A 26630-nucleotide genomic window follows, 5' to 3' on the forward strand; every position below is an offset into this window, starting at 1 on the left:
ACTCTTGGTAATCTAGTAATAAGGAGCCATGAAGCTCTTTGAGTTTCTTCAAAGAGCTTCTAATCTAATCTCATACCTGTTTGGTTCAATATAACTATGAGAATTAGCAACAGTTAATATAGTAATACAGTTAATATATAGTTATATATAACCACCATGAAGCTGTGTTTGAGTGATATTAACTATACATAACTGCATATATTAACTATATTAATGACTTATAGTTATATAGGTATAGTGTTATATATAGCTAATACAGAGAAGGAAAGCATATAATACAAAAATTAACCTCATTTATAATATAGAAAAATGCAATTTAAATCAACAATTCAATATTTTTTCAGTCATGATATTGGCAGTTATTTGGTACTGATAAGACTAAGGAGAAAGTGGATAGTCTTATGCTGTTAGTGTCAGTAACCTTTTTAAATCTTACTTCTGGTACTTTGCTTTCAGATTATTTCCTGGTATTAAGTACAGCTATAAGGGTGTTCATCACAACCAGGTAATGTAGAACACTGGAAATGCCTGAATACCCACCAACAGGGGAACAGTTGTATCATTTATAACATTAGTATACTACAAGATACTGTGCATTAAAAATGAGGAGATTTCCATGTATTGACTTGGAAGGAAGCTCATGGCATATTAGGACAAATATGCTTACTAATAACACGGAATGATGTCATTGCTATGTTTCATGAAAATTTACATGCACACTTACCTCCCACCTTTAGCACCACTTTGTTTGTAATCGCTTGAATTGCTGTTCCTACATAGCAGGTATAAATTCCTTCGTCCAGAAGGCTTAATCTTCTGAAAAATAGAGACGCATTCCCATTTTGAATCTCATTATAGAAAAGGGATGTCCTGTTTGCATATCTAGTATCTTGGCTTTCCAAACGGCCACTGCCTTTGTAGTAACTGTGAACATTGTAGCTATTGTAGCTGTCTTGATACTTCCAGTGTATTACAACTTCGGATCCCCTCTCAAATGAAGAAGGGAGAATTATATCTTCACCAAGTCTTCCGATGATGATTTGTTCATTCATAGGAACATAAGTGAAGAAAGCTGAAAGGAATATGCCTACAGTCAAGAGCAGAGAAGTTATAAAGAGAATTAATGATGTGTGCTTAGTCAGGATTATACCAGAACTACCCAGAAGAACCTTCCTAGGTTGGCAGCCTGATTATTAATAGACCACATCATCAAAAACACTTGTTGTCTGATTATTAGAAACAAACCATGAAGCTCTGTGTCTGAGTTTTAATTTTAATTGAATATCCGTTTTATTCAATGTAACTGGGAGAACTGGTAACAGCCCAAGGCGTAGAAACACTGGTTTGCTGCCCACTTGATCAATAATCTCATCTCCCAATCCTGGCCTGGAAATCATGTATGTTGAAAGACTCCTTTTGATTTCATTCCCAGAACATATTCACATTTAACTCCTACTATAGCAATAATAAATTAGTTTATCCAGCTAGCAACAGCCAGCGGGCCGTAAAAGAATGGAATAAACTCAGCTTGATTGGGTAAGAAAATATTTGGAGCACGTAGAAGACAATGCTGGGTTCAGGAATCTGATAGGAATATCTGTAGACTAGATCTAAATAGGGCAGGACATGAGCAGGAGAAGTCCAAAAGGAAAATGGAGTCATTCACTTGCTTTGACTTTAAGACTGCTCTCAGGATATCCTGAGTTGGTCAAAATGTAGGTAAGGAATATCTGGAGATAAATGTGGAAGCCTAATCCCCAATTATCTTGATTTACTTATTTTGTTTTGTTTTCTTTTCATTGTCAACTTCACAAGTTGATTTCAAAAAGCAAATGAAATCAGCAGAATAAGAGATTTTTGCAAAGAAAATATACGCAGACACTTCCTATCATTGAAGGCAGTAATCTAACTGCTTTGATTTACAAAATATTTTAAGTAGATCTTGTGCCCTGTCTGTGGATTCTAAGATATTAGCACTGGAAAGGTCCTTACTTTTTGGACAATGGAGTAACTCCTTTGGCTCATGGCCCAGGCCACCCAAGATGGAAGAACTGGGTGCCCAAGTGGCTCTGTCACAGTCTTTATCCTCCGCCTTTCCCTCTGGGGCTCTTTCTACCCTACCATGTCCTACCTGTCTTCCTCAGAGAGACTTAGTTTCTCTTCAGAGAGCTAGGGGGATGTGGCATTATGCCGAAAGAAAGACACGGAAAGATGGGCAAGGAAAAGAGTGATTGTCGATCTCCCTAATTGCTCTGCTAAACCCCTCTAATGTTTCACTGGATAATTAAGAATGCCTGTCATAGGACCTAGCAAAGCTGATAATGCCTTCTGTCAAGTGGTAAGTACCAAGCTTACACTTAAAAAAAAAAAAATCAATCAATCAAACTTGTTTTTCCAGTGAACTTATTTCTGGTAGCAGATAACAGATTAGAAAGAGTCTTAATCAGAGTGGACACAAAATATATATATAATTTTTAGTCTTCATGCAGACTTCTAGCCTGTTCCTTGCTTCTGATTAACTGATGATTTAGGAAAGTTCACAATGCTATGGCTATGGAAGAAATAGCCACCTTGCATTGTGTGCTCATGTTTCTATCTGATAATGCAAATAACTAACACTTGTATTACAAAGGAAATTACCTTGAGATCCACTCAGAGATGATATGAGAATGAGGAAGAAAGACGTCTGTGCCTTCATGTCTCGTGCAGGACATATTAGTCATGCTATCAAAGAGAAGTAAAGTGCACATGTTATGGATTTAAAATGCAAAAGGGAATTGGAAAAGAGTGGTATATTCACACGAATAATTCTTTTGTAGCCATTAAACATGATATTATAAAGGATGGTTCAATGGCATGGAAGGAATTTCTTAATGGGTTATCGGAGAAAAATTAGATTACAATACAATTTCTAAATAGCATGGTTCCTTTTATAAAAGCATACACATTTCTGCTCATAGGATACTGACAAGATATATGACTAAATATATGAGGATATTAACTATGAAGAGCAGGTTTCATATGTGAAGCAGTGACTGCTATTAACAGGTGTTGAAACATGGCTCTTGAATGGATAAAGATTTGGTATATATGCAGCAGTGGTTCTCTGGATAATAGTTTGCTATTTTTAAGTCTTTCTACATGGACATATTGCTTTTATGATAGAAAATACTAAAATCAATTTAAATTCAATATTAAGTGCCAGTGGTATTAACTATGATGTTTTTTATAATCACAAATAAAGAACAACTAAAACCCGAAAATATATTTTTACATATCTGATACTAGTGCAAGTCATTAAATTCATGGTTTACAAAGAATGTTTCAAAAACTCAAAAAAGTGAGAAAATACAGATGGCAAAACATGTACACACATTACAGTTTCAAGCAAGTACAATATAACTGATTTTCCCAGAGGATAGGATTAAAGATAATTTTTACACTTTACATAGCTTGTTTAAAGAATAGCATACAGTTGGTTTTAAAAATCTCTAAAAGAAAATTTTAAAGGTATCATTTGGTGGCTGGGCATGGTGGTTCACACCTGTAATCCCAGCACTTTGGGAGGCCAAGGCAAGAGGATCGCTCGAGGTCAGGAGTTCAAGACCAGCCTGGCCAACATGGCAAAACCTTGTCTCTACTAAAAATACAAAAATTAGCCGGGTGTGGTGGCATGTGCCTGTAGTCCCAGCTACTCAAGAGGCTGACACAGGCAAATTGCTTGAACCACGGAGGCGCAGGTTGCAGTGAGCCGAGACTACACCACCGCACTCCAGCCTGGGCAAGACAGTGAGACTCTGTCTCAAAAAATAATAATAAAATAAATAAAAAGATATCATTTAGGAGCTCTATTATTACAAGAATATGTTCTATATTTGTTGTGAGATAATGTGATTTAAGAATGACTTAAAACTATTTTAAGAAGTGAAATTAACCATGCAATATATCCATGTAATAAGCATGCACATGTATCTCCTGAATTTAAAATAACAATTTTTTCTTAAAAAAAAGTAAAATTAGATTCCTTAATCACATCTTATCAAAATAAAACCTGGCAGGTTAATAATTTAGAGTTTCATTTTTACATTTTAAAGACCATAAGAAAGTTATTGAAAACACAACCTTAGGAAGAAGACCTTGTAACATTAACTGTACATTTTCTACTACAGATATATCTCTATAAAAATGGAAAAAGCAACAAAATATAGAAATACTTTTGCAATATGACAAATTTATCACTCCATTTGTTTTTATTTCTCTTAGAGCAATAACTAAGATAGCTGGTAAAGTCAAAACTGTTCTAAAATAGTATTGGTATCAAGATTAAGACCTTTATATTTCTTCCTATGGAAGTATTTGTATGTATAATATATAAAAGGATATCACAATGATTATCTCTGAATAGTAAGATTACAAGTAATCGTTAAACTCATTTTTCTACTATGAAAATATGTAAACATGTAATAATACCTTTTGCCTCTATATGCCATTAAAAAAAAACCTTAAAATTTAATTACAGTCTCTTTCCAAGCAAAAATTAACTCAAATTCACCTTGTTTAATGTAACCCTGAAACATTACATGTCCATTGTCCTACTAGAGGTTCATCTTCCCACTGCCTAGAATGACTCCAATATTTGCTACCTTCTCTTGAAACTGACATTCCCTTTTCTCACCTCCTTTCCAGCTGATGCTCTGACTTCATTAATTGCTGTGACTGATTATGGCTACTCCCTCATCCTCCTATCAGTAACTCAACCAACCCATTAACATCTAGGTGCACTCTTTTTGTCTCTCCTTCTGCTCTTATCCAAAGCCAAACCTTTCCCTGTACTCTGCATCTCATGCCTTTCTGCATTCAAGAAATTTGTCCCATAAAATGAGTTAGGGAGGATTCCCTCTTTTTCTATTGTTTGGAATAGTTTCAGAAGGAATGGTACCAGCTCCTCTTTCCACCTCTGGTAGAATTTGGCTGTGAATCTGTCTGGTCCTGGACTTTTTTTGGTTGGTAGGCTATTAATTACTTCCTCAATTTCAGAACTTATTATTGGTCTATTCAGGGATTTGACTTCTTCCTGGCTTAGACCTGGAAGGGTATATGTGTCCAGGAATCTATCCATTTCTTCTAGATTTTCTAGTTTATTTGTGTAGAGGTGTGTATAGTATTCTCTGATGGTAGTTTTTATTTCTGTGGGATCAGTGGTGATATCCCCTACATCATTTTTTATTGCATCTATTTGATTCTTCTCTCTTTTCTTCTTTATTAGTCTGGCTAGTGGTCTATTTTGTTGATTAAAAAAAAAAACAAAACAGCTCCTGGATTCATTGATTTTTTGAAGGGTTTTTCGTTCCTCTATCTGCTTCAGTTCTTCTCTGATCTTGGTTATTTCATGTCTTCTGCTAGCTTTTGAATTTGTTTGCTGTTGCTTCTCTAGTTCTTTTTAATTTTGACTTGGAACCAACCCAAATGTCCATCATTTATCCACCATAGACTGGATAAAGAAAATGTGGCACATATACACATGGAATACTATGCAGCCATAAAAAAGGATGAGTTCATGTCCTTTGCAGGGACACAGATGAAGCTGGAAACCATCATTCTCAGCGAACTATCACAAGATCAGAAAGCCAAACACTGCATGTTCTCACTCATAAGTGGGAGTAGAACAATGAGAATACATGGACACAGGGAAGGGAACATCATACACTGCGGCCTGTCAGGGGGTAGGGGGCTAGGGGAGGGATAACGTTAGGATAAATACCTAATGTAGGTGACGGGTTGATGGGTGCAGCAAACCACCAGGGCACCTTTATACCTATGTAACAAAACTGTGTGTTCTGCACATGTAACCCGGAACTTAAAGTATAATTAAAAAAAAAGACAAAATTTGTCCCTGCAATCATATTTCCTTTCTACCACATCATCAGGATCGATCTCTCTCTCTCCTGAACCAATTCTATAGGCATAAATGCTCCAATCACCCATCTTAGAAACATGAGGAAAAAAACAAAAATTCTCCCCTTACTCTTGATTATCTATTTCTCAGCTCCATTAATTTCTTGAAGTAATTGTCTAAGTAGCTGTCTTCATTTCCCACTTTACAATCTCCTATCAACTCTCGGCTCTTTTCTGCATGACATGTCATAAACTGCCCTTGTCAATATTACCAAGAACACCAAAAACAGTAATGTTATTTGTCCTCATCTAACTCAACCTCACAGCAGCATTTAATGTAATTGACTGTTACCTTCCTTTGTTAAGAGTCTTCTCTTGGTTTCTGGAACATCATACTCTCCTATTTTTCCTTCCTCACTGCTGTCCCTTCTTAGTCCTTTACTGGTTCTCTTCTACTTGCCCTATTTATGTGGAAATATGGAATATTACCAGGTTTTCTCCTTTCTGTCTACTCTCTCCTTAGGTGAGTTGGTCTCATGACTCTGAATATAATCTGTACATCAAGGATTCTCAAACTTAACTACTGGGTCAAGGTCATACGTTCAACTATTCTTCTGAACTATTCATTTAGATTCCCAAAGTTAACATGAACCATTTCAACCTCATTCCCTTTTCCATTGCTCTATGACCCACCCCAAACACAACAAAACATCAAAAACTATCCTGTTCTTTCTCCAGTCTTCATCTCAGCTAGTACCAAATTCTTCCAGTTGTTTGGGCCAGAAACTTAGAAATCAGTCTTGACTCTTCCATTCTCTCATGCCCCATATCTAGTCTATTAACCAGTCTTTTTGTTGTTAATGAATTAGATAAACTCCATTATTTGTCTACTTCTCTCCAACTATATTTCAATCCTGCTCGAAAGCCACTATCCCTTCATACCTGGATATCTACAAATAGGCATTTGGCTGGTTACCCTTTTCCTACTATTGTCTCCTTCCAATCCACTGTCAATACAGCAGTCAGGAGTCATATTTTTAACAAAGAAGTCATTCTGTAATATTCTTCTAATTAAATCCCTCTAGTGGCTTCCCACCACACCGAGAGTAAGATCCAAATTCTTAACCCTAGCATCCCAAGCCTTGAATACTCTGCTCCTGGTCCTGTCTGTCCCCCCATCCTTTCCCACAGCAGCCCACAAAATACATTCCTGGAGGCCTGTGAACACAAGTGCTCCAAGTCAAGGGTCAGCATGAGCATAAGCCAAAAATTGAGTCTCTGAGGACTATTTAACTCATGTTTTGAATAAAGTTAGAAATTACAGTAACCCATTTAACATCTAAGATAAAGTACTATGGATAAAAAAATACCCAACCTCTTCTACACAAAGGCTTGATTTAGTGCTGTTGAAATAATTTCAGCGTTCAGCTAAGTGAGGCAGTTAATGAGTATTTGGCCCTATTTTTATGCCTAGGTTTTATTTTTAGACATTTATTTTTTCCCCAAAAGCAGCAGAAAGCTTCCACCTTAGATTATACTGAAGTTACCCAAGTTGCAATCAGCACCCTTACAAAAGGGCTCAAATGTGAGAAGCATCTTGTTCTGGTGCTTTTGGCTGGATTCCAGATGTGAGGGAGAAAAGCAGAGAGAGGCAGCCTCTGCAATAGAATATGGCAAAAAAGAAATCCATATGCTAAGACTAATCAGACAGAAGAGAAAATTGAGGCCATTTCTACAAGCATAAAATAGCGAAAACAGAACAACTCCCCCATACCCATCTTAATAGCTCCAGACTAAATTGACCACAGCCATCAGTACTAATTGTGACAATGATGATGCAAACATCACTTGCGGTTGGGACAGATTCTCTAGCCTGCACATTAGTAACGCTCAAAACCATTTCACAATGTATATGTACTTCACAACATCATGTTGTACACGATAAAAATATATAATGTTATCTGCCAATATTTTTTTAAAAGACTAGTCCTGGCCTCATAATTGCTGGTCTCAATCTGACCAGAGCCATAGAACAAGTCAATTGTCTTTTCTGAAAAAGAAGAATGTTTTGCATCACTCTCATCATTACGCCAGTTCATGAATGTTCTGCATTCCTTCGAGGAAAAGCAGCTTCTAGGATGCTACATTCTCCTCTGCCTTGTTTTTACTTTCCGTGCTTCACCACAGTGCTCATGACACCAAGCTAGTTTGTAAAAGACATCTTAACAAAGGAAAACCTTTGTAGCATCCTGGGGATGCTCCTTAGCATCCACTTAGATTTTAATAGGAGTGACTGTTTAGACAGAAAAAGAACAAAAGAACAATTTCAGGATTACCCTCTCTTTACTCAAAATATCTCTCCTGATGTTTTACAGTGAAATCCCACCATTTAGGGGATTTATACATGTACTGAAACTTTGATCTCTAGGGGTGCTGTCTTTGCCTGTGGTTCTGTTTTGGTGGGTTTTTTTGTTGTTGTTGTTGTTGATTTTAGAAATCAGGCTAAGATTATGTGCTAACACGTTTTGGGGGAGGTGAGAAGGTGCAATTGCAGGGCAGGAAGAGTGAGAGAAAAGGGGAAGTGAAACAAGGAACAATGAAAAGCACATACTAGGTGGTGCTTGCTTTGCCAGCCACAGATTCAAAATGGAAAATAGAGCCACTTGCTCAGTCACGAGGGACAATCTCTAGACACGCTCTACAGAAGCACAGCAGCTCAAAACAATCCATCAGAGGAAGAGAGCAAAAAGGAATTTATCTATAGGTTGCCCCCATTGGTTAAAGTTTCCCCAATGGGCATTAACTCCTATCCTCTTCCTGGTTGTGGCTATGGCTCCTTGGGACAACCACTACAAAAGCCAAATGCCATGCCTTACTGTATGGCATTTTAACTGTATGACGCTTCGTGTTTGAGTCTGGAAACAGAGGAAAGGTGAAACCGCAGTCTGTGTGTTTCCTTGGGTCATGTCTGGACTCTGCAGCTGCTGCATTTCCCATGGTGGAAGGCATAATGGAAGACATGTTGAAACTGGCTTTCCCAGAGGAGATGGGTCAGCTGGTGACATTTGGAAACTGGGCCTGGTCTCTTTCTGTCTAACCAGTTGAGGGCCCAAGAGACAGGAGAAACCCAGAAAATTTAGGGAGGCTCATAAATTGGGTCCAATAAAAGTAGCTATTTAAAAACTATCACACATTTACTATCTGATATTCTGTGAATTTGCAGTTAATCACCTACACAGATCCCCTTTTACTGCTTTTATCAATTTAGTTTTCATGCACGTGTTGCTTAGCTGCTGCTACCTGCTCACATAACTTCAACCTTCTTTGGAGGATTGTACTTGGACGATGGAAGCTGCAGTTCTCAGGTGACGTTGCTTTGCAACTCCCTGCCCCAGTGGTGGCTTCAAGGCAAGAAACATCCTATAGCCCAGAGCTCCCTTGGATTCAGGCTGAGCCTTCACCTGAAGCCACATTCTTTCTTAGTGTCTTTCTCTGTGTCATCCTGCTTCTCACTCTTCCTTACAGGTTTCATACAGTTAATGAGAACACTCCCTCTCTTTACTTGCCCTCAAATCCCCATCTCAGGAGGGGTTGGTTCCCTGGAAGGAGAGCCCAAGATGATGCACTTGTACAGGAATCCACATTACACAAGGGGGTCCAGGGAACTACTCGTGCTTCCAGGGACCATTTTCCAGCTCAGCCTTCAATCACGAATTGTTTCTTCTTATCAAAAGGGTAGATAATATAATCCTCCTTAATAGCTCTCTATATCAGAATATAGCTTGACAGAGTGGGGTTTTGTTGTTGTTGTTGTTGTTGTTTAGCAAGAATGCTGCAAAGCCAAGAAAACAGACAAAAGAAATTGCCAGGGTTAACATGGCAGACAGCAGGCATTTTGTCGAGTACACCAAGGTAGTGAGCAATTGAACAGAACTCCATTAAATAAAGTTGGTGCTGAACATGTGCACATGTAAGGCCAAGGACTTCTTGAAAATAGTCACCTTTTTCTCTGTAAAACATATTGCTAGATGCCCATGGCACACCAAGTGCTTCTGGAAAGCCAGTGTGCTCTTTCTGTGCACCTCCACCCCCTGCAGTTCCATAGGTTATCATCAAATACTTTAACAAAATGTTATGTTCATTGATTAAATGGGAGGACAAGACCAAACGTGATATATCTTCAATGACTAATTGAATAAGATGAATGCTTTGGAAAAGCTAAATAAAAGCAAATCACAAAAAAGATGAAAAAAAAAAATCAGTTAAATTGTATTAGGTGTGGGAGAGACAATGGCAAAAGATTCAAAGTCAATTGTAAGAGTAAGGAACTGGACTTTTTTGTACATATTTGAATGCAAAGGTTTCTGGCCATTTTTAAGAAACAAAAACTGGAAATACTGAATAATGCATTATTGATTTAGCTTGTTCTATGGATACAGAAAAAAATAATCAAACAGTGGCACCATACTCAGGAGAAGGCTTTGACTCTGTTTTCCCCAAAAGACTAGAAAATGAGTGGACTTTTATGTTTAGGTTTAAAAATTTCAAAATGTATAATCTGAATAACTTTTTCTTAGCTAGACTAACTAGTTTTTTAATTAGACACATCTGATTATGTCAGATGTAAGGACTTCCAGTGAAATAATGAAAGTTCTACAATGATACGGTGAACTCTCAACACAGATAATGTGAGACCAAATTTCTGTAACATTGAGGAGGATCAACAGTATGTGGGGTCAAAACATCTGGACTACACTGAATTAGAAGCTGGAAACTACTTTTCCAATGTTGATTTAAGTTTATCACCTATGCCTGATATCAGAATTCCATCCTATGCTGGTTATAGCTGTTACATTTAAATACATCTATTGTGTGGTAAGTGATACATCCAGCAATCATCATTCCCCAGTATGAGATTAATCATTCCCACTCAATCCCTTTGTCATCGTTTCAAATCTAGAAGTAAAGAACACCTACTTGTATCTACATAGGAAGGTGCTGGGGCGGGCGACCTGTAACTGAATATCGGAATCAAGGAATTGGTGTGGAGAATAGGCAAACCTAATTTTTATAAGACTTACTCCTACCTGCATAGACTACTTAGAGCTTTTATTAAGTGATACTTTATAATAGACTGCTTTCTATCAAGTACTTGTGCCTATGTACATCTGAATTAGTGGCTATCAGTCTGCAGAATTTAAAGTGGTTGCTACCCTGACTAGCTGGTATACAAGAAAAGAAAATCTCCTGGCCTAGTTCTGTGTATGCAATTCAGTGAGTCATTTCCTAAGTACAGTGGTTATCATGTTGGCTTTGTACCAGTGAGTTTTGGTACTCAGAGTCAATTCTTCCAAATAACTTTGGTTTGCAAAGCTTCATTGCTTCAGCAGCCTTGTCTTCTACTCACAATCCATACCTAAGTTAGAGCCAGGAAAGGTTCAAGTTCTGAGAAACAAGAGAAAATAAAATGCCCTCCAACTTATCTTGACCTCCTAGGAAACAGGGCTAGGTCATTCTTTGTATGGTACCTCACACTGTCATCCGGAAAGTTTTAACATCCTTTCTGCCATTAAAAATATATGATTTCAGCATCACCTATGGGTCACAAACTATACAGGGATGAGTCAGTCCCTTATCTCAGAAAGCTCCATCTGGCACCAAAAGATAGGTGAATTACATAAACAAATAAATCATAATACAGAGATGCAGGCAGAAAGAAGGACTCTCACCAGGTGCTGTGGAAGGACACAGGAAAGACGCTTGAGCTTGGAAGGGGCAGGATGTTAAGGAAGACCTCTCAAAGAATTAGGTTTGAGGGACAAAGAGACACTGGCCTATAAGGAAGAGTAGAAGGTTATTCTGGACAGACAATAGAACAAAGATGCAGCAGCAAGAGAGAACATAAATCCTATATGATGATAATAATGTCCAGCAGGCCACATGGAAGAGAAAATGCTGGAAAGATGTCCCAGGAGTAGATCGTGACCATTATTTTAAGCCACACTAGAAAGCTAATGATGAAGTCAGGTTGTGTTTTAGAAAGATCACACCAGTGGGATTACAGTGGTTGAGTAAAAGGAGCCAGGCTGGGCGCAGTGGCTCACGCCTGTAATCCCAGCACTTTGGGAGGCAGAGGTGGGTGGATCATCTCAGGTTAGGAGCTCGAGGCCAGCCTGGCAAACATGGTGAAACCCCGTCTCTACTAAAAATACAAAAAAATAAGCCAGACATTGTGGTGGGTGCCTGTAATCCCAGCTACTCAGGAGGCTGAGGCAGGAGAATCACTTGAACCTGGGAGTTGGAGGTTGCAGTAAGCTGAGAGCATGCCATTGCACTCCAGCCTGGGTGACAAGAGTAAAGATCCATCTCATGGAAAAAAAAAAAAAGGGAGCCAGCCGAGAAGCATCAACTAGCTAAATGTAATAGAATACCATTAAAAGAAGACTTTAGTAGGAGATGATTACATTTGGAAGGACACTGTGACAGACACCAGTACCATTTCTCTGCTTCCTTGCTAACGACTCCTCTGTCAAGCTGTGTTTCAGGACGCGACTGCCTATATTGAAAAGAACTGACAAAGTGTCCAGAAATGTAAATGAGATGAGCATGTCTGACTTGGGATGGAAGTGAGAGCCTCTAAATTGGATGCAAGAGCAGAACATGATGGCAAACCCCTTCCCTCTACTTTCAGAGCATTGATTTGATGTCTGGAGCTAGAGCTGCCATCTTACAGTTGTGAGGAAACAAGTAGGAGGATTAAGAAGTCACAGTAACAAGGATGACAGAGCAGATGGATGGAAAGAAGCTGGGTCTGTGATGACACTGTTGAGTCTGCTCCTGTCTGTGCTGAGGCCTCTACCTCTAGTCTTCCTGTTAATTAAGTAATACATTTAAACTACTGTGAGTTGGATTTTCAAATGTCTCCAGACATTCCAAAGTAACACAAAATGAAGATAATTAATTAAGAAAACTAAGGGATGAAGAGCTACTGACACAAGAACTGGGCTCTGTTTTTTTGTTTGTTTAAATAAATACATCAATGAACACCAAATGTCTCCTTTCACAACAAAACGTTGAAAGAAGATGTGTTATATTTTAACAGAGTAATGTAAAATGTAAGAGACACACATTTACTTAGTAATGGTAGCAAAAACACTTTTAATCTTGAAGCTAAAACAAACGTTAGTTGTGAGCCATTGGAAGTTTGTAGTAAGTTTAATGTGCCTTATGGTTTTTATAGGAGTTTTCTGACAGAAAAACCATGTTAACTTAAAAATTCCTATTTATTTTTAGTGTCAACATTAAAAAGAAAACACTGACTATTAACTGAAGCATTATCTTGCAAATGTGGGAATTTTCTTTTATACAAGAAAAGAGTTGGAGGCTGGGCATGGTGGCTCATCCCTGTAATCCCAGCAGTTTGGGAGGCTGAGGCGGGTGGATCACCTGAGGTCAGCAGTTGGAGACCAGCCTGGCCAATGTGGTGAAACCCCTTCTCTACTGAAAATACAAAAATTAGCCAGGCGTGGTGGTGAGCACCTGTGATCCCAGCTACTCAGGAGTCTGAGGCATGAGAATTGCTTGAACCTGGGAGGCGGAGGTTGCAGTGAGCCAAGATTGCACCACTGCACTCCAGCCTGGGCAACAGAACAAGATTCCATCTTAAAAAAAAAAAAGAAGAAGAAAAAAGAAAAAGAAAGGAAGGAAAGAGAGAAAGAAAGGAAAAAGAAAAGAGTTTGGAAAAGAGTTTGGCTAGCTATTTTACTTTCCAGGACCCCTGTTTCTTTATTTCCTTCAAAGAAAAAAAAAAAAAAAGAATAAATCCTTGTTTTCAAGAGACCTTTAAAAATAAGGCTATAAGGGAATAAAATAACTTGAGAGTAGATAGCTGGGACTTCAATATTTGTAGGAAAAGTGAATTTGACATCTTATGACATAACTATATGTATTTCAATGCCTTAACTTTATAAATTCAACACTAAAGGTAAGACTAAAGAAGGGACAATATAAAAGCTTTAATTTGGTATATAGACTTTCAAATACAGAGAACTTGAGTTTGATGCATTTGAACAGATGAGTATGTTGGTCTGTTCATATAAATCAAGCTGCCCAGATATACCATGTAGGTCACCCTTTGTTCAGTTCTATTTGTTTCTATAACTAGAAATTCTCCAAGGAAGTTTTCTGAGTTTAGTAAAGACTGGCAAATTTAGGCAAGAGAGGGGCATGTGTAACCAATGCTGAGCGATTTATAGGGTAAGAAGATTTCTTTAAGTGGGGCATCTTTACCCATGCCCCCATCTGCTCAGGCAGTGAGATCCAGGCCCAGCATGAGTCACTATAGAACGAATCTCCTTTGGCTTCCAATCTCTTACTGTCCAAAGATCAGCTACCACCTTCTTTGAGAAACAGAAATTCTGTCATCTACTCTCCTCCCTATTTAACCCATCTCTGGTAATTCCTCCTTGCCTCAATTTTCTCTCTTCCTATCTTTCCCTAAACCTTAGCCCTCCTCCTAATCTGCCTGGCCCTTCACAGAGGGGCTCTTTCCCCAGGCTCCCACACACTGAGTAACACTCCTTGACCCTGATGTCCCCTCTAGTTATGATCCTAATTCCCATCTACGTTTACCTTCCAAGTTTTATTTGGGGCCACATCTGTTGCCACGGCTCACTCCATGCTCACTATTTAAAGTCCTTTGAACCAGATTTTTCTTTCTTACCAATTCTAAAGCTATTTTTGAAGGGCACCAAGTGACACCACTGACAAACCAAAGACATCCTTAAACCAAATGAGAGAGGTCCGGCCACTCCTCCCTGGCCAACAAATGGGGTGTTCTTTTGTACTTGTGGTAAGTTTGTCAGATCAGAGGAGCAGATCACGTAAGTAAAAAAAGATGGAAGAAAGAATCAATGAACAGTGTTTAATAGGAGATTTTACCTGCTAAAAGAAAATCAATAATTTTCTCCTGCATCTTATTAACCCTTTTGGTAGTATTAATGCTAACCTTTCAGTATTACTAAACATATACTAATATAAGCATTACATATATATTATGTACTATATACTAATATAGCAGATAGTAATACACCATAATTCTAGGCACAATCACATAAAGTATTATAATTTCCATTTTATAGATGAAGACATTGAGGTTCAGAGAGGTTAAGAACTTACTCAAGCTTACAATTGACAAATGGCAAAGTCAAGGCTAAATTAAGTTGGGCTTATGACTTTGAGGCCTTCTATTAACCACTCTACTGTGAAATCTCACAGATCACATCAGTGATTCACCACCCCAAGGCAATTCCGCTGAGAACCAACTATGGAGAAGCTGATAGTTTATTTCAGTGTAGATTTAATCTTTTTGTGAATCTTGACCTTTTTGTGAGTCTTATCCCTGGTTCCAAAAAGTTATTTTCTCCCAGTCAGTGGTTGACAGTGATTGTAAAACTATGTATGGTTTTATAGTCATAACTACTGTTAGATCTGTATCACATCAGAAGTTAGTGCAACAACTCCAAAATCGTCTGTCTGCTTTCAGTTGCTCAGCTTTCCTGTGGCAAGCAGGCATTCCATTAATTATTAATAGTAGCCTCTTTTACTTTCAAAAGTGTCCCCGTATGAATGATAAATTATATGATCAAGCTACTTATGTACCATTGCCATCTTAGTCTCCTGAAAACATTGATTTGAATATGTGATCCATCTGCCCAAAAGGCAAGAGCTCTTGCTAAGTGTGTAGAGGACATTTAGGCATGCCCAGAAATCCTGCCTCCAGGACAACTCTCCCTCCCTGTTTTATCTCATTCTGGAGGGACTATTAACCACATTGATCACAATGGTCTGCTCTACCACTCCATCTAAGGATAGGCTAAATAATCCAGGTGTGAATAATCATGGCAACCTGTCCAAGGTGGGAGGGGGACATGTGATCCAAGAAGGGCCAGAGTACTACTGCAAATTAAACAAGAGCTCTTTCTGCTAAGCTTGTAGACAGAAAGCATATATTTGGAACTACTGGCAGCAGTAATTCCTGCCACACAAAGAGAACTTCAACAGAAAGAAACCAACCGACGAGAAGTGAACAGGAAGGCTGAGGGTGAGTGCTTGAAGGTGAGCAGTCAAGTGCACTGGAGCACACATGAGTGCCCCCAACAAGCATGTCCTCATGACTTGGTTCCCATGCCTCTTACTTCAATTCTATAAACTACCCCAGTAACCTCCCCTTCTATGTAATGCTAATAAAATCCCTCTGCTTAAGCGCATTGGAAATTTGTTTCTATAACTTGCACATAAAAGTGTACTGACACCTCATATCCCTAAAATTTCACCTTCAATAATGTTCAAATATATGAAATATTTTAAAGTCCCAATGTCCAAACTGGCAGAATGTCATATACGTATATATATTTGATATATAGATATCAAATCTAGATATCTATGATATAGAGATATATATGTCTATATATAGACAGATATCTCTACATATATACATATGTGTATGTGTGTGTTTGTACATACACTTATATACATTTTATATTCAGTTCTGAGAAACATACCTGGAGACAGTGGCTTAAATTATTGGTGAGGCCACACACTGATAATTAAGTCCCTGGAAAGCAACTTGGTGATATTTTTCAAATGCCTTTAAAATTGCAACACCTTTTGTATCATTTAAGGTGAGTTTAGTGACAAGCAACAAACAGGTTTAGGACATAAGCAAGAAGGAAATTAGAAGGATACTGGTAACTCCAGAACTCAAGGAAGAACAATCAAGCACCAAAAAGAGCAAAGGCCCAGACAATTCCAAGAAAGCTGTGGGTAACTTTGGTCACTTGCCACTGTGAAGACGAGTGAGCTTGCCATTGTTCATAGAGTATTTAGGTGGTGTTAGGTGGAGGTATCTTTGTCTATGTGGAATCTGCATGTTTGTACAGTCAAAGTTGAATGAATAGAAATATACCAATGAGTTAACTGAGCAGCTTATATCTTGGGAGTTACAATATATTTCACAAGGCCACTGCTCATTAAGATCAGTGTTTCTCAAACTATCTGTAGCAAAGCAGCAGTAAACTGTTGTTTCTAATCTGTCATGGACAAATTCATTGGGAAAATGAAATAAAAATGAATTGCTAGAAAAATGAAATTAAAGAACTTCAAATGCAAGCCTCAATTTACATACAATAGGCATAGAAATTTTAATGCCACCTTGACAGCATAATTTTAAATACTCTAGTTCTGCACTTCTCTTATCATGAACCAGTAATAAACAGTTCACACACCAGCATCAGTCTGCAGACCCCTCACTTTGAATAGTACTACTCTTGGTAATGCCATTTCCCCTCAAATCTGCTTCAACCTCTGGTCCAAAAGGCATACTTTACCGTCACCAGCACACTGTAAAATATGGAGAGAAAACATTTTGCACTAAGTCATGACACATCAAGCAAGGAAACAGATCTTTCTTTCTGCCATTTACCCCCAAGCCAGAACCAGTATTAGGTGTTCTCTTTGCTATTATCCATAATGTAATCTCCTTACCTTTGGCCAGCCCCTCAGCTTTTTTTTTTAATGGAATAACCTGAACCTTGGTTCTTGAGTTGTTCCAGTTCCTAGTGGTCTTGTGCATAGAAGGGCAATCATCTTTGATTCATCTTTCCCACTGAGCACATGAGGAAAAGTAAGGATCCACAGAGTTCCTTTCACATTCCTCCTAGATCTATTTGTACAGCAGTATTTCATCTTCCCTTACTAGGCAAGGTCAATCACCTTAGCTAACACAGTATCCCACTTTCTGCCATTTGTTGTCCCCTAGCAGGAAGAGCCCAAATTACCAGTTTTAGCTTCCAATTTAGAGCAATCACAGTATATATTACATGATGAAAGCATTCCTTAAGTACTAACAAGAGATGGGTCACCCTAAGAGGGACAGCAAGTAAAAATTTTGGGAATAGATTAATTAGTTATCATTGTTAGATACATCAGTCCCTCCTCTCTCCTTGGTTCCTAGATCCATGTCTTTTAATTGTGGGGAAAGTGTTTCTTATTTCAAACACTAGTTCAGAGCCTAACCAGTGTTCTACAAAGTAGCTATGTCATCAGATGGAAGAAGATCCCCTGTGAGATTGCAGCACTGTCTGTAGTGACCATTGCACCATCTCATAAGGCTAACTACTTCATAAATAGGGAACATAAAACAGTGAATTACATTTTAATTAGTCCATTGCCTTCATTCTTTGTTTTTGATCAAATAACTCCTTTCATAGCCAATTTAGGTGGGATAACAAGATAGTGTATGAAGCATTTGGAAAGTTTGCAATTGGTAGTACTGGCAGGGGCACAACAGGGAGGAAGTAGGAAAAGAAATGCTGTTCCCTTCCATAATGAGAGCAACTAGATATAATACAACAAGGAGTTCACTGTGTTTACTAGTTATGATGCCATATCAGAGATGTGGGCTGGTCTCTAAGGTTGACAATGGATCACTCAGCTATCGTATTAGCATGGTCTGCTTTGATGAGGGAAAGGCTGTGTTGTGGAGTCTGTACAAAGGCCCTATCGCTACTTTTGTGGCTGCCTCAGTCATGTTCTATCTGGATGCTCATCAGAAAGACCGAAGCAGCAGCTCTCAATGGCATGAATAGGCATTCATACCATCAGGTCAGTTCAGCCTCCTTTTCATGCTTGCTCAACGTACTCCTTAACTGTCTCATGTTCTGGATCCATTCGAATGTTCCATGATCACATCCTTTTTCTGAATCCTATAGTCAGTATTCCTCTATGTTCTTGACCAACATGCCCAAGAACTTGTTACAGAGCCTGACTTTAGGCCTCATCTTCATTCAGGTAAAGTTACAATGAGATGTATTACCCAATATTCTACCTAATGGGAGGCTTTCCCTTCTCCATTGTCTTTTAGGATTAGCCCTGTCAAAGGCTCTAAAGCTGCAAAATCTACTTATAGTCAGTAGTAGTTGTTATCCTGAAAAGTCATCCTTTGTACTCAATAGCTTGTTAAAGGGACTCCCCATGAGACCACAAGCACAGGTTGCAGATGAAACAGTGGTATGGTGGGCTCAGTGGGCATGTAAACAATCCGCTCATGCAACTCATTTGTTCTTTAGGGGTTTGATGGAATATGGCCAGGCACATTCAACTCTGTCCCTGGCTTTGTTGTGGATCCTGGATCCCCGATCATAGAATCTAAAACTCAAACATCTTCATGTACTGTGTACTATCTGATTCACTCAGATACATTTTCTGAAAAGAATAATTACTTGCTAAAGGGAACAAAGCCTTTCTCCAAGATCTAGAAACTTTTATTGCAATTATATTAGGATTTGCCACAGGAATCATTCAGTATTCAGATCTGCCTTAGTCACTGCATTAATTTGCTCCAATGAGGAGACAACATGTGGAACAGCAGTTGCAGTGAGAATCACCACCTGATTAAGTAATGACATGCTGGACAGCTTTTCTGGCACCAGCGCCACCTTTTCCATGACTGAAGCTCCTGATGGGCAGATCTGCCATTCCAGCTTCCATAAAGTGAGCTCACCCCTGGGATCCCATAGCATCCTTCCAGCATGAAAGTGACACCCTACTGTTACCTGCACTCCTCACCATATTTGATTTCATTTCCCAGTTCCCTGAATTAAATCCCCTCTGTTGTAAATACTTGGTGGATGCTATTTTCCTGGACAGACTCTACCTGTGGGTCAGTTAAAGTTACTCATAATAGGCCCTGTGGAATATAATTAAAACATTTGTCTCTGAGTCCATAATAGGGATGTCTATCCTTGGCAACTTCCTGAATCCACAAATTAGCTCCCCATCCTTTTTTAAAAAGGCTATTTCAGTAGGAGAGCCAAGTGGCTGTAATTTGTTTGCCTCATACATTTAAAATAGTTGATCAGAAGCAACACCACATCCTAGGCTATTTTCAAAAGACTAAACGATATATATGCAGATACTTGTACCTTATTCCCATCTAGTTTCTCAGCATTGATACAACACTGATGACACTTGGGGAATGAAAGTTTTGGGTTTTGTTTTATATCAAAAAGTAAAAATAAAACACAGACCTTAAAGGCTGGCTCATCAGTTTGGTTCCCAAAGATTTCATGTTTAATCTAAGCCAGAGACTTCTGCTTCTCTGACCATTTCCTGGGCCCTGATTATTGCATTGCCTTTGAATCTGTGACTACACCCCCTTGGAGTCTTCAGTTGCCTGTTTTCAGCATGACTCCTCCTAACTCTGCTCGTTTAGAGATCCCATTTTCATTGCACCTTCCCAGCTGCAGTCTTGGCCTATGAAGAACAGTAATGTGCATTTTAAAGGATTCTGTGGCCTGCCTTCACAATTTACTTCCCATGGGAAGAAAAGATTCTTCTGGGCCCTGAAGCAGAACAGAATGAGAGATAGGTGGGTCAGAGACACACATATACATGTATCCAAACCAATAGTAGCTCTTACAGTCTTTTGAGTCAAAAAGACTCTGGCATAATGAAGGGGATGGAATTCAATGTCATCTGGCGTAAGACAGCATTCAACAATGGTTTGCATTCACCAGGCCATCAAACTTGAAATTAAAGCTGGCTGCCTAGGCTAGCTCATTGAATACAGACTACCTGGTGAGTACTATAGCAATGATTTCGGCGAGATCTGAATTTCTGAAATTTCCTCTTAAAATTTTTTTTTCCTCTCTATCCTCTGAGGCATGTATGTGCTGAATTTAAATTAATTTTTTTTTTTTTGGTTACTGAGAGAGCAGCACTGAAAAGACATATAGGGTTGGACCACATAGGATTGCAAGATAAAGTCCAGAATGTCCAGTTGAATTTGAATTCAGATAAACTAATAATTTTTTTAGTTCAAGTATATCCCAGGCAATACCTCAGACATACTTATACTGAAATTCAAATTTAACTGGGAATCTTGTATTTTTAATTGCTAAATCTGACAATTCTATGGGTAGGAGCCATTGGCATTCACTTCTTTTCATATAAAGGAGACTTTGCTGCTTTTTGCAAGAGAATAAAAATAAGTGGTTGAAAACTAAGGTTATGACATGAGATTGTGTGGGTTTGAATCACGTCACCTCTACTTAATGACTATGTGACTCTGGACCAGAATTAGCCACATAATTTATGAAGTTGGGGTGCTTCATCAGCCTCCATTCTCTTCATTTTGGCATCAGCTATCCAGACACCCAAAGTTTCACTTCCAAAGAGATGCCCAGTTGCCTCGGGGTGATAAATGGACTAGCTATTTGGCCACCACTTACCATGAGCTCTTAAATTTCTGCACTAGAACACAGAATGGAGCCTTACTGCCTTTTGCCCCAATAAAGTCCAATGGCTAACTCCAAATATTACTTTTCTATAGGTGTCTATCATATAAAATCTGCCATCAATATTATTTGGGGTTTCTTTTTTTGTTGGCAACAGAAAGGAACCCAGAATAACAAGGAAACCATGGATTTTTAAGGGAAGGAGTCTAAGGTTGCTCACACAACCTAAGGAAGGGCTGCAGAAACCAGCTTCAGGAAGGACAGGAACAGCAGAAGCAACATCAAAACCCAGCTTAGAAGCCTGGCATCTTTGCACCAGGTCCTCACCTGAGAGTAGCCTGTTTGTATGTCAGGTTTCCAGGTTTCTTTTCACCCAACTTGAATCCAGATGTCCTATTACTGGCTCAGAATGGTTAGGGTTAAGACTGAGAATGATGGCACTATCAGAGCCTGCAAGTGAATCTGCATGAGTTGGGCACACACCCCAATTTGAGTCTATTGTAAGCTTTGTCTCAGCAACTCTACTGTTAGGACTCTGTTATAATAATCAGAGATGTAATAATTGTATGAACAAGGCTTCTTATTGCAGTGAAGATTTGGAAGCAACTTACATGTCCAATGACAGGGGAGAAAGAAAACTATGATATGCAAATGTACATTAATGAAATGATTTTTAATGCTGGATTTTTACTCTTACGGAAAAGTCTCACATGAAATTTATAATGCAAGTCAGAATTTTACAAAAATGTCTTTTTACAAAAGAGTTACATAAAATACACTAAAATATTGGAAATCACTAGTCCCACCGCCTGGAGGTAACTGTGCTCAGTTAAGTAGCCTCCATTTTTCTGAGTCCAGAAACTATTTTTAACATTTTTTCTGAGTCCAGAAATTATTTTTAAAAATTAAAATTTTGATTGTTTTTGAACCAAATTCCTCAGTTGACTCCAGCTTACCTTTTAAAGTGAATGTCCTTTGTTTCCTAGTTAGTCAAGAGAAACTAACTTGGTCTACAATTTTAAGATCGACAGAAATGCCACGTCTTTTATGAAACCTCAGTCAACTTTTAGTGATCTCGCTTGCCACAAGATTACTCTCCATCTTGCTTGTACCAGTCATTAAGCACTTACACAACTTTATGTGGTTAGTTTCAAAAGCATGGGAGTGTTTTAAAATTTCACAATTGTTTTCATCAAGGTAGAATGGGGAGGGGGAGGCAGGCAGCAGAGGAAGAAAGAATAGGGAAAAAATGGACGATTCTAGCTCAGAGATGCTAAAGAGTAAAGAAAACTTTGATAGCCAGATGTAATACAATCCTTGATTAGATATTCAATCAAAAACTTGCTACGGGGCTTCTCAAATGGGTGCGCTTGTCACTCACTGGGTTCTTATTAAAATATGATGGTGCAACGCTACTAGTCCAAGGATCAAAATTTGAGAAACAATACTCCAAAGGGCATTTTGAGGCGTATGGGAAAAATTTCACTGTATTTTATCTAATACATCAATGTTTCATTTCTACAGTGTGAGAAGGGCATGTAATTATATGAGGTAGTTTTTATTTGTAGGCTATATTACTAAAGTGTTTAGGGGTGAAATGTCATGATTACTGTAACTTACTTTCAAATGGTTCTGCAACAAAATTATATACATAAATATGTATATGAGGAGAAAATGGGATAAAATATTAACAATGGATGAACCTCAGTGAAAGGCAAACAAATGCTCACACTTCTGTTTCCTTCAACTTTTTTTGATTTTGAAAAATCTTCAAAATATAAAAACTATGAAAGGATAAATAAAATACAAATCCCCATAGAGACTGAGTCAATACATCTGGAGTGAGACCTAGGAGCCTACATTTTAACAAACACTCCAGAGAGTTCCATCACCGGTTGTACACAGACCATATTTTGAGAACAATATTCTAGACAGCAGTGGAGAGCACTGTTGGCTTGACGACATATTCTCGAACCGGCTGAAGTGCCCAGGTTTGAAACACCCTAATAAACTGTGGCAGCTGTAGACTGTTTGCCTAGCAGCCTTTGCATCCCCCTTGTCCCTCTAACAGCACTTTCTTTCCTTGGGGACCTCACCTCAATTCACAATTTGAGGAAAGATGGACAGAGAAGACCTTCACTTAAACCCTTATCTTTCACAAGCAGGCATTGTACATGTTTCTGTGCTGAATAACGAAATGCCCTAAGTTTAGCAGGTAAATAACATACACTAATTATCTTACCATCTCTGTGGGTCAGGCATCTTGGCAGAGCTCAGCTTGGTCCTCCACTCAGGGTTTTTACCAGGCTGCCGTCGAACTGTCAGCCAGGATTCCAATCTCATCTGAGGCTTGGGATCCCCTTCCAAGCTCACTTGCTGTTGGCAGAATTCTGTTCCTTGCAGAGGTAGCACTGAGGCCCTCAGACCCTAGAGATACCCACCATTTCACAGCATCGCAGTTTTCTTCTTCAAGGCCATCAGGGGGCCACTGCTTTAAGTCTTTGAGTCTCTGCTAAAGGACTCATTGGAATTGGTCAGGGCTACCCAAATAATCTCTTTTGTGGTTAACTCAAAAATCTATTGCTATTGCTAATTATATCTGCAAAATTCCTTTACCTTTGTTATGAAAGGTAACCGTATCAAAGCAGTAACTATTCAATCATATTCACAGGTGCAGCCCACATTAAAAGGGAGAGAATTACGCAGTGTGTACACCGAGGGCGAGAATCTTGGGGGCCACCTTAGAGTTCTGCCTTCACAGCACCTGCAGTGGTCCTACCACAGCCCCTGATGATCACTTCCTGGTCCAGACTCTTGTACAGTCCTTTCCCATCCTGTACCAGGGCTGGTCCATATAACTAATAGAATACCACAAAACTTATGATATGTCACTTCCGATACGAGGTTATGAGAGACACTTTTTGGTCTTCCATTTCGGTTTCTTTCACTCTCTGATCACTCACTGTTGAAGAGGTCAGCTGCTATGCTGTATGAATAGCCCCACAGAGAGCCCAAATGGCAAGGAACTGAATCCTCTCCACCAACAGCCACGTGAATGAATTTGGAAGCATTTCCTCCAGCTCCTTCAGATGATGGAAGCCCTGGCCAATAGCTTAACTGCAACCCCATTAAAAACCCTGAGCCAGAATGACCCAGCTAAGCTGCTCCCAGATTCCTGTCCCTCAGAAACTGAGATGATAAATGTTTGTCTTAAGCTGCTAATTTTTAGAGTAATATGTTACGCAGTAGTAGATTGTTCATCAACACCTGACCCAGGCTGACTAATCTAGGAAGAGTGAAAGATGCCTGTGTCCCTCTTCCATAGCAATATGGGAGAAGCACAGGTGCAGCGGAAGTTAACACACCCACAAAGAGAGGGGCAGACACCAAAAGTGGGTGATGAGGCAAGAGCAGCAGTGGTAATTTTTCAGCCTCTGGACCGGACCCAGTCAGTTGTGAATTAGTGCCATGCCTGTTGTTCCCAGTATCATGAGCCAATACATTCCTCCACTCCCCTTTAAGTTCAGAATCTTTAAAGTATATGTAGACCTGCTGAAAACATTTTGGGTCTCTCTTTCCAACTCCAGCAAGCACAAATTTATACCGACATGCAACGTAGTCAAGCCAAAGACAGTAATTTGTGCTGGCCACCCCTCCCCCACTTTATGCCTCTGATTAGGCTTGAATCTGATTTCTGTTCACTTGCAACCAAGGGTTTTGACTCATAAAACCCTCTATAGGATCAGTTTCAGGACTCACTCAGGATGTTTCCTTTTTTAGGACCTCTTTTCCTCCAAGGTCATGTTGGCTGATCCTGAATCACGTTAGGTCATGCTTTTCAGGTTTCCTGGAAAGTAAGTTCTGTTTACTTGTACTTCTATGAAAGCTCCTGTGGCATTTTCTCCCAGGGATGTCTTAACATGCTGAGAATATAGCAATTTGACTAAATGATCTACATTTATTCCAGGGTAAATTTCCTCTATAGTGTGTGACTTTTTGCATCCTAACTTAGCTAATCAAACACTCTCTGGGTACTGAGCCAACTGTTCATGCTGAAGCAGCCTGAGCAGTCATTGTAGAAAGAAACACAATCAACAAATCCCACGCATGAATCCAGCACAAACTCTGATTCTAAGATGTAATTTCTTCATACTGCTGCTCTCAGTGCAAAAGAGTCTTTAGAGACCCCATACTTAATCCACAATTCCGCCTCCTCCCAATTCTGAACTGCAGCAATGACTGAACACAAATTGAGATCTTTCCTGGCGTGTCCCCTTCCCTATCTAACAACTACTATTGCAATTTTCTCCTAAACACCCCAGTACCACTATCAAAGTGGCACATAGATAATGCAGTTCGAAATTTATAATTATCAAAATAAAAAATGCCACTCCTAACTGCCCTCCCCCATAATTCCAAAATTTACCATTTCTCAGAATAATATAGTGTGCAAAGTCTAAATTCACCTCGACAGCATCATGTCTTACTACTTGGATTCAAAGCCCAGGTCTATTTAAAGCTGTGTACTGTTGTCCAAGTTACCTAACTCCTTTTTGCCTCAGTTTCACATCTAGTAACAGGGATAATAATATTCACCTCCAAATCACTGTTATAAGAATTACGTTAATAATATTTGCAAAGCAATTGAAATGTTTCCTGGTCATGTAGTAATTTTCAAATAAATAGCTGCACAGAAAATACTGAAACCTCATTGTGTATCTCCCTACTTACCAGAAGAGGTGCTTTCTAGGCTTTAGTATATTCTACATCACCATCACAATCTGTGCAGGGTTAGTATTCTCCTACATGCTGTGTGGATAAAATTAGATTAAGGTAATCCCAGAGTATCAATGCCCCAGATGACTAGCAAAATAAAAACAAATTCCCTTTGGAAGAAAATATTATACCAAGCTGAAAATTACTTCTACAACTTTTTTTTTTTCTTTGAGACAGAGTCTCATTCTGTTGCCCAGGCTAGAGTCTAGTGGCATGATCTCAGCTCACTGCAGCCTCTGCCTCTCGGGTTCAAGTGATTCTCCCGCCTCAGTCTCCCAGGCAGCTGGGACTACAGGCACCTGCCACCAATGCCCTGCTAATTTTTGTATTTTTAGTAGAGACAGGGTTTCACCATGTTGGCCAGGCTGGTCTCGAACCCCTGACTTCAGGTGATCCACCTACCTCAGCCTCCCAAAGTGCTGAGATTACAGCATGAGCCACTGTGCCAGCCTCTACAACATTTTTGCAAATACAATGTCTGACACACAGTAAAAAATAGCCAGGCACTTGGAGACAAGAAAACAATCAGATAACTGAAAATAAAACTCACATGCACTTCAGATGTTAGTTTTTAGATATAGACTTTAACCATACTTTTTTTGTTCAAAGAGACAAGACAAGATAGACAATTTTGGCGGAGAGCTGAAAACCATGATAAAGAAC

The 26630-nt window shown here is 39.0% G+C and overlaps 1 protein-coding gene across 4 annotated transcripts in view; it reads right to left on the reverse strand.

Moving 5' to 3' along the window:
* The window catches only part of HHLA2 (HHLA2 member of B7 family), a 184299-nt gene that overhangs the window by 17475 nt on the left and 140194 nt on the right, over nt 1-26630 (reverse strand). For all 4 annotated transcript variants that reach the window (XM_065539227.2, XM_065539228.2, XM_005548228.5 and 1 more), the window contains exons 2-3: nt 2641-2724; nt 725-1087 (exon numbers count right to left, since the gene is read on the reverse strand). In XM_065539227.2, the coding sequence (XP_065395299.1) occupies nt 725-1087; nt 2641-2698 (421 nt within the window). In that variant the 5' untranslated portion in view covers nt 2699-2724. The remainder of the gene's footprint in view (nt 1-724; nt 1088-2640; nt 2725-26630) is intronic.

This window comes from Macaca fascicularis, chromosome 2 (genome assembly GCF_037993035.2).
Source record: "Macaca fascicularis isolate 582-1 chromosome 2, T2T-MFA8v1.1".
Classification (NCBI taxonomy): Eukaryota; Metazoa; Chordata; class Mammalia; order Primates; family Cercopithecidae; genus Macaca; species Macaca fascicularis.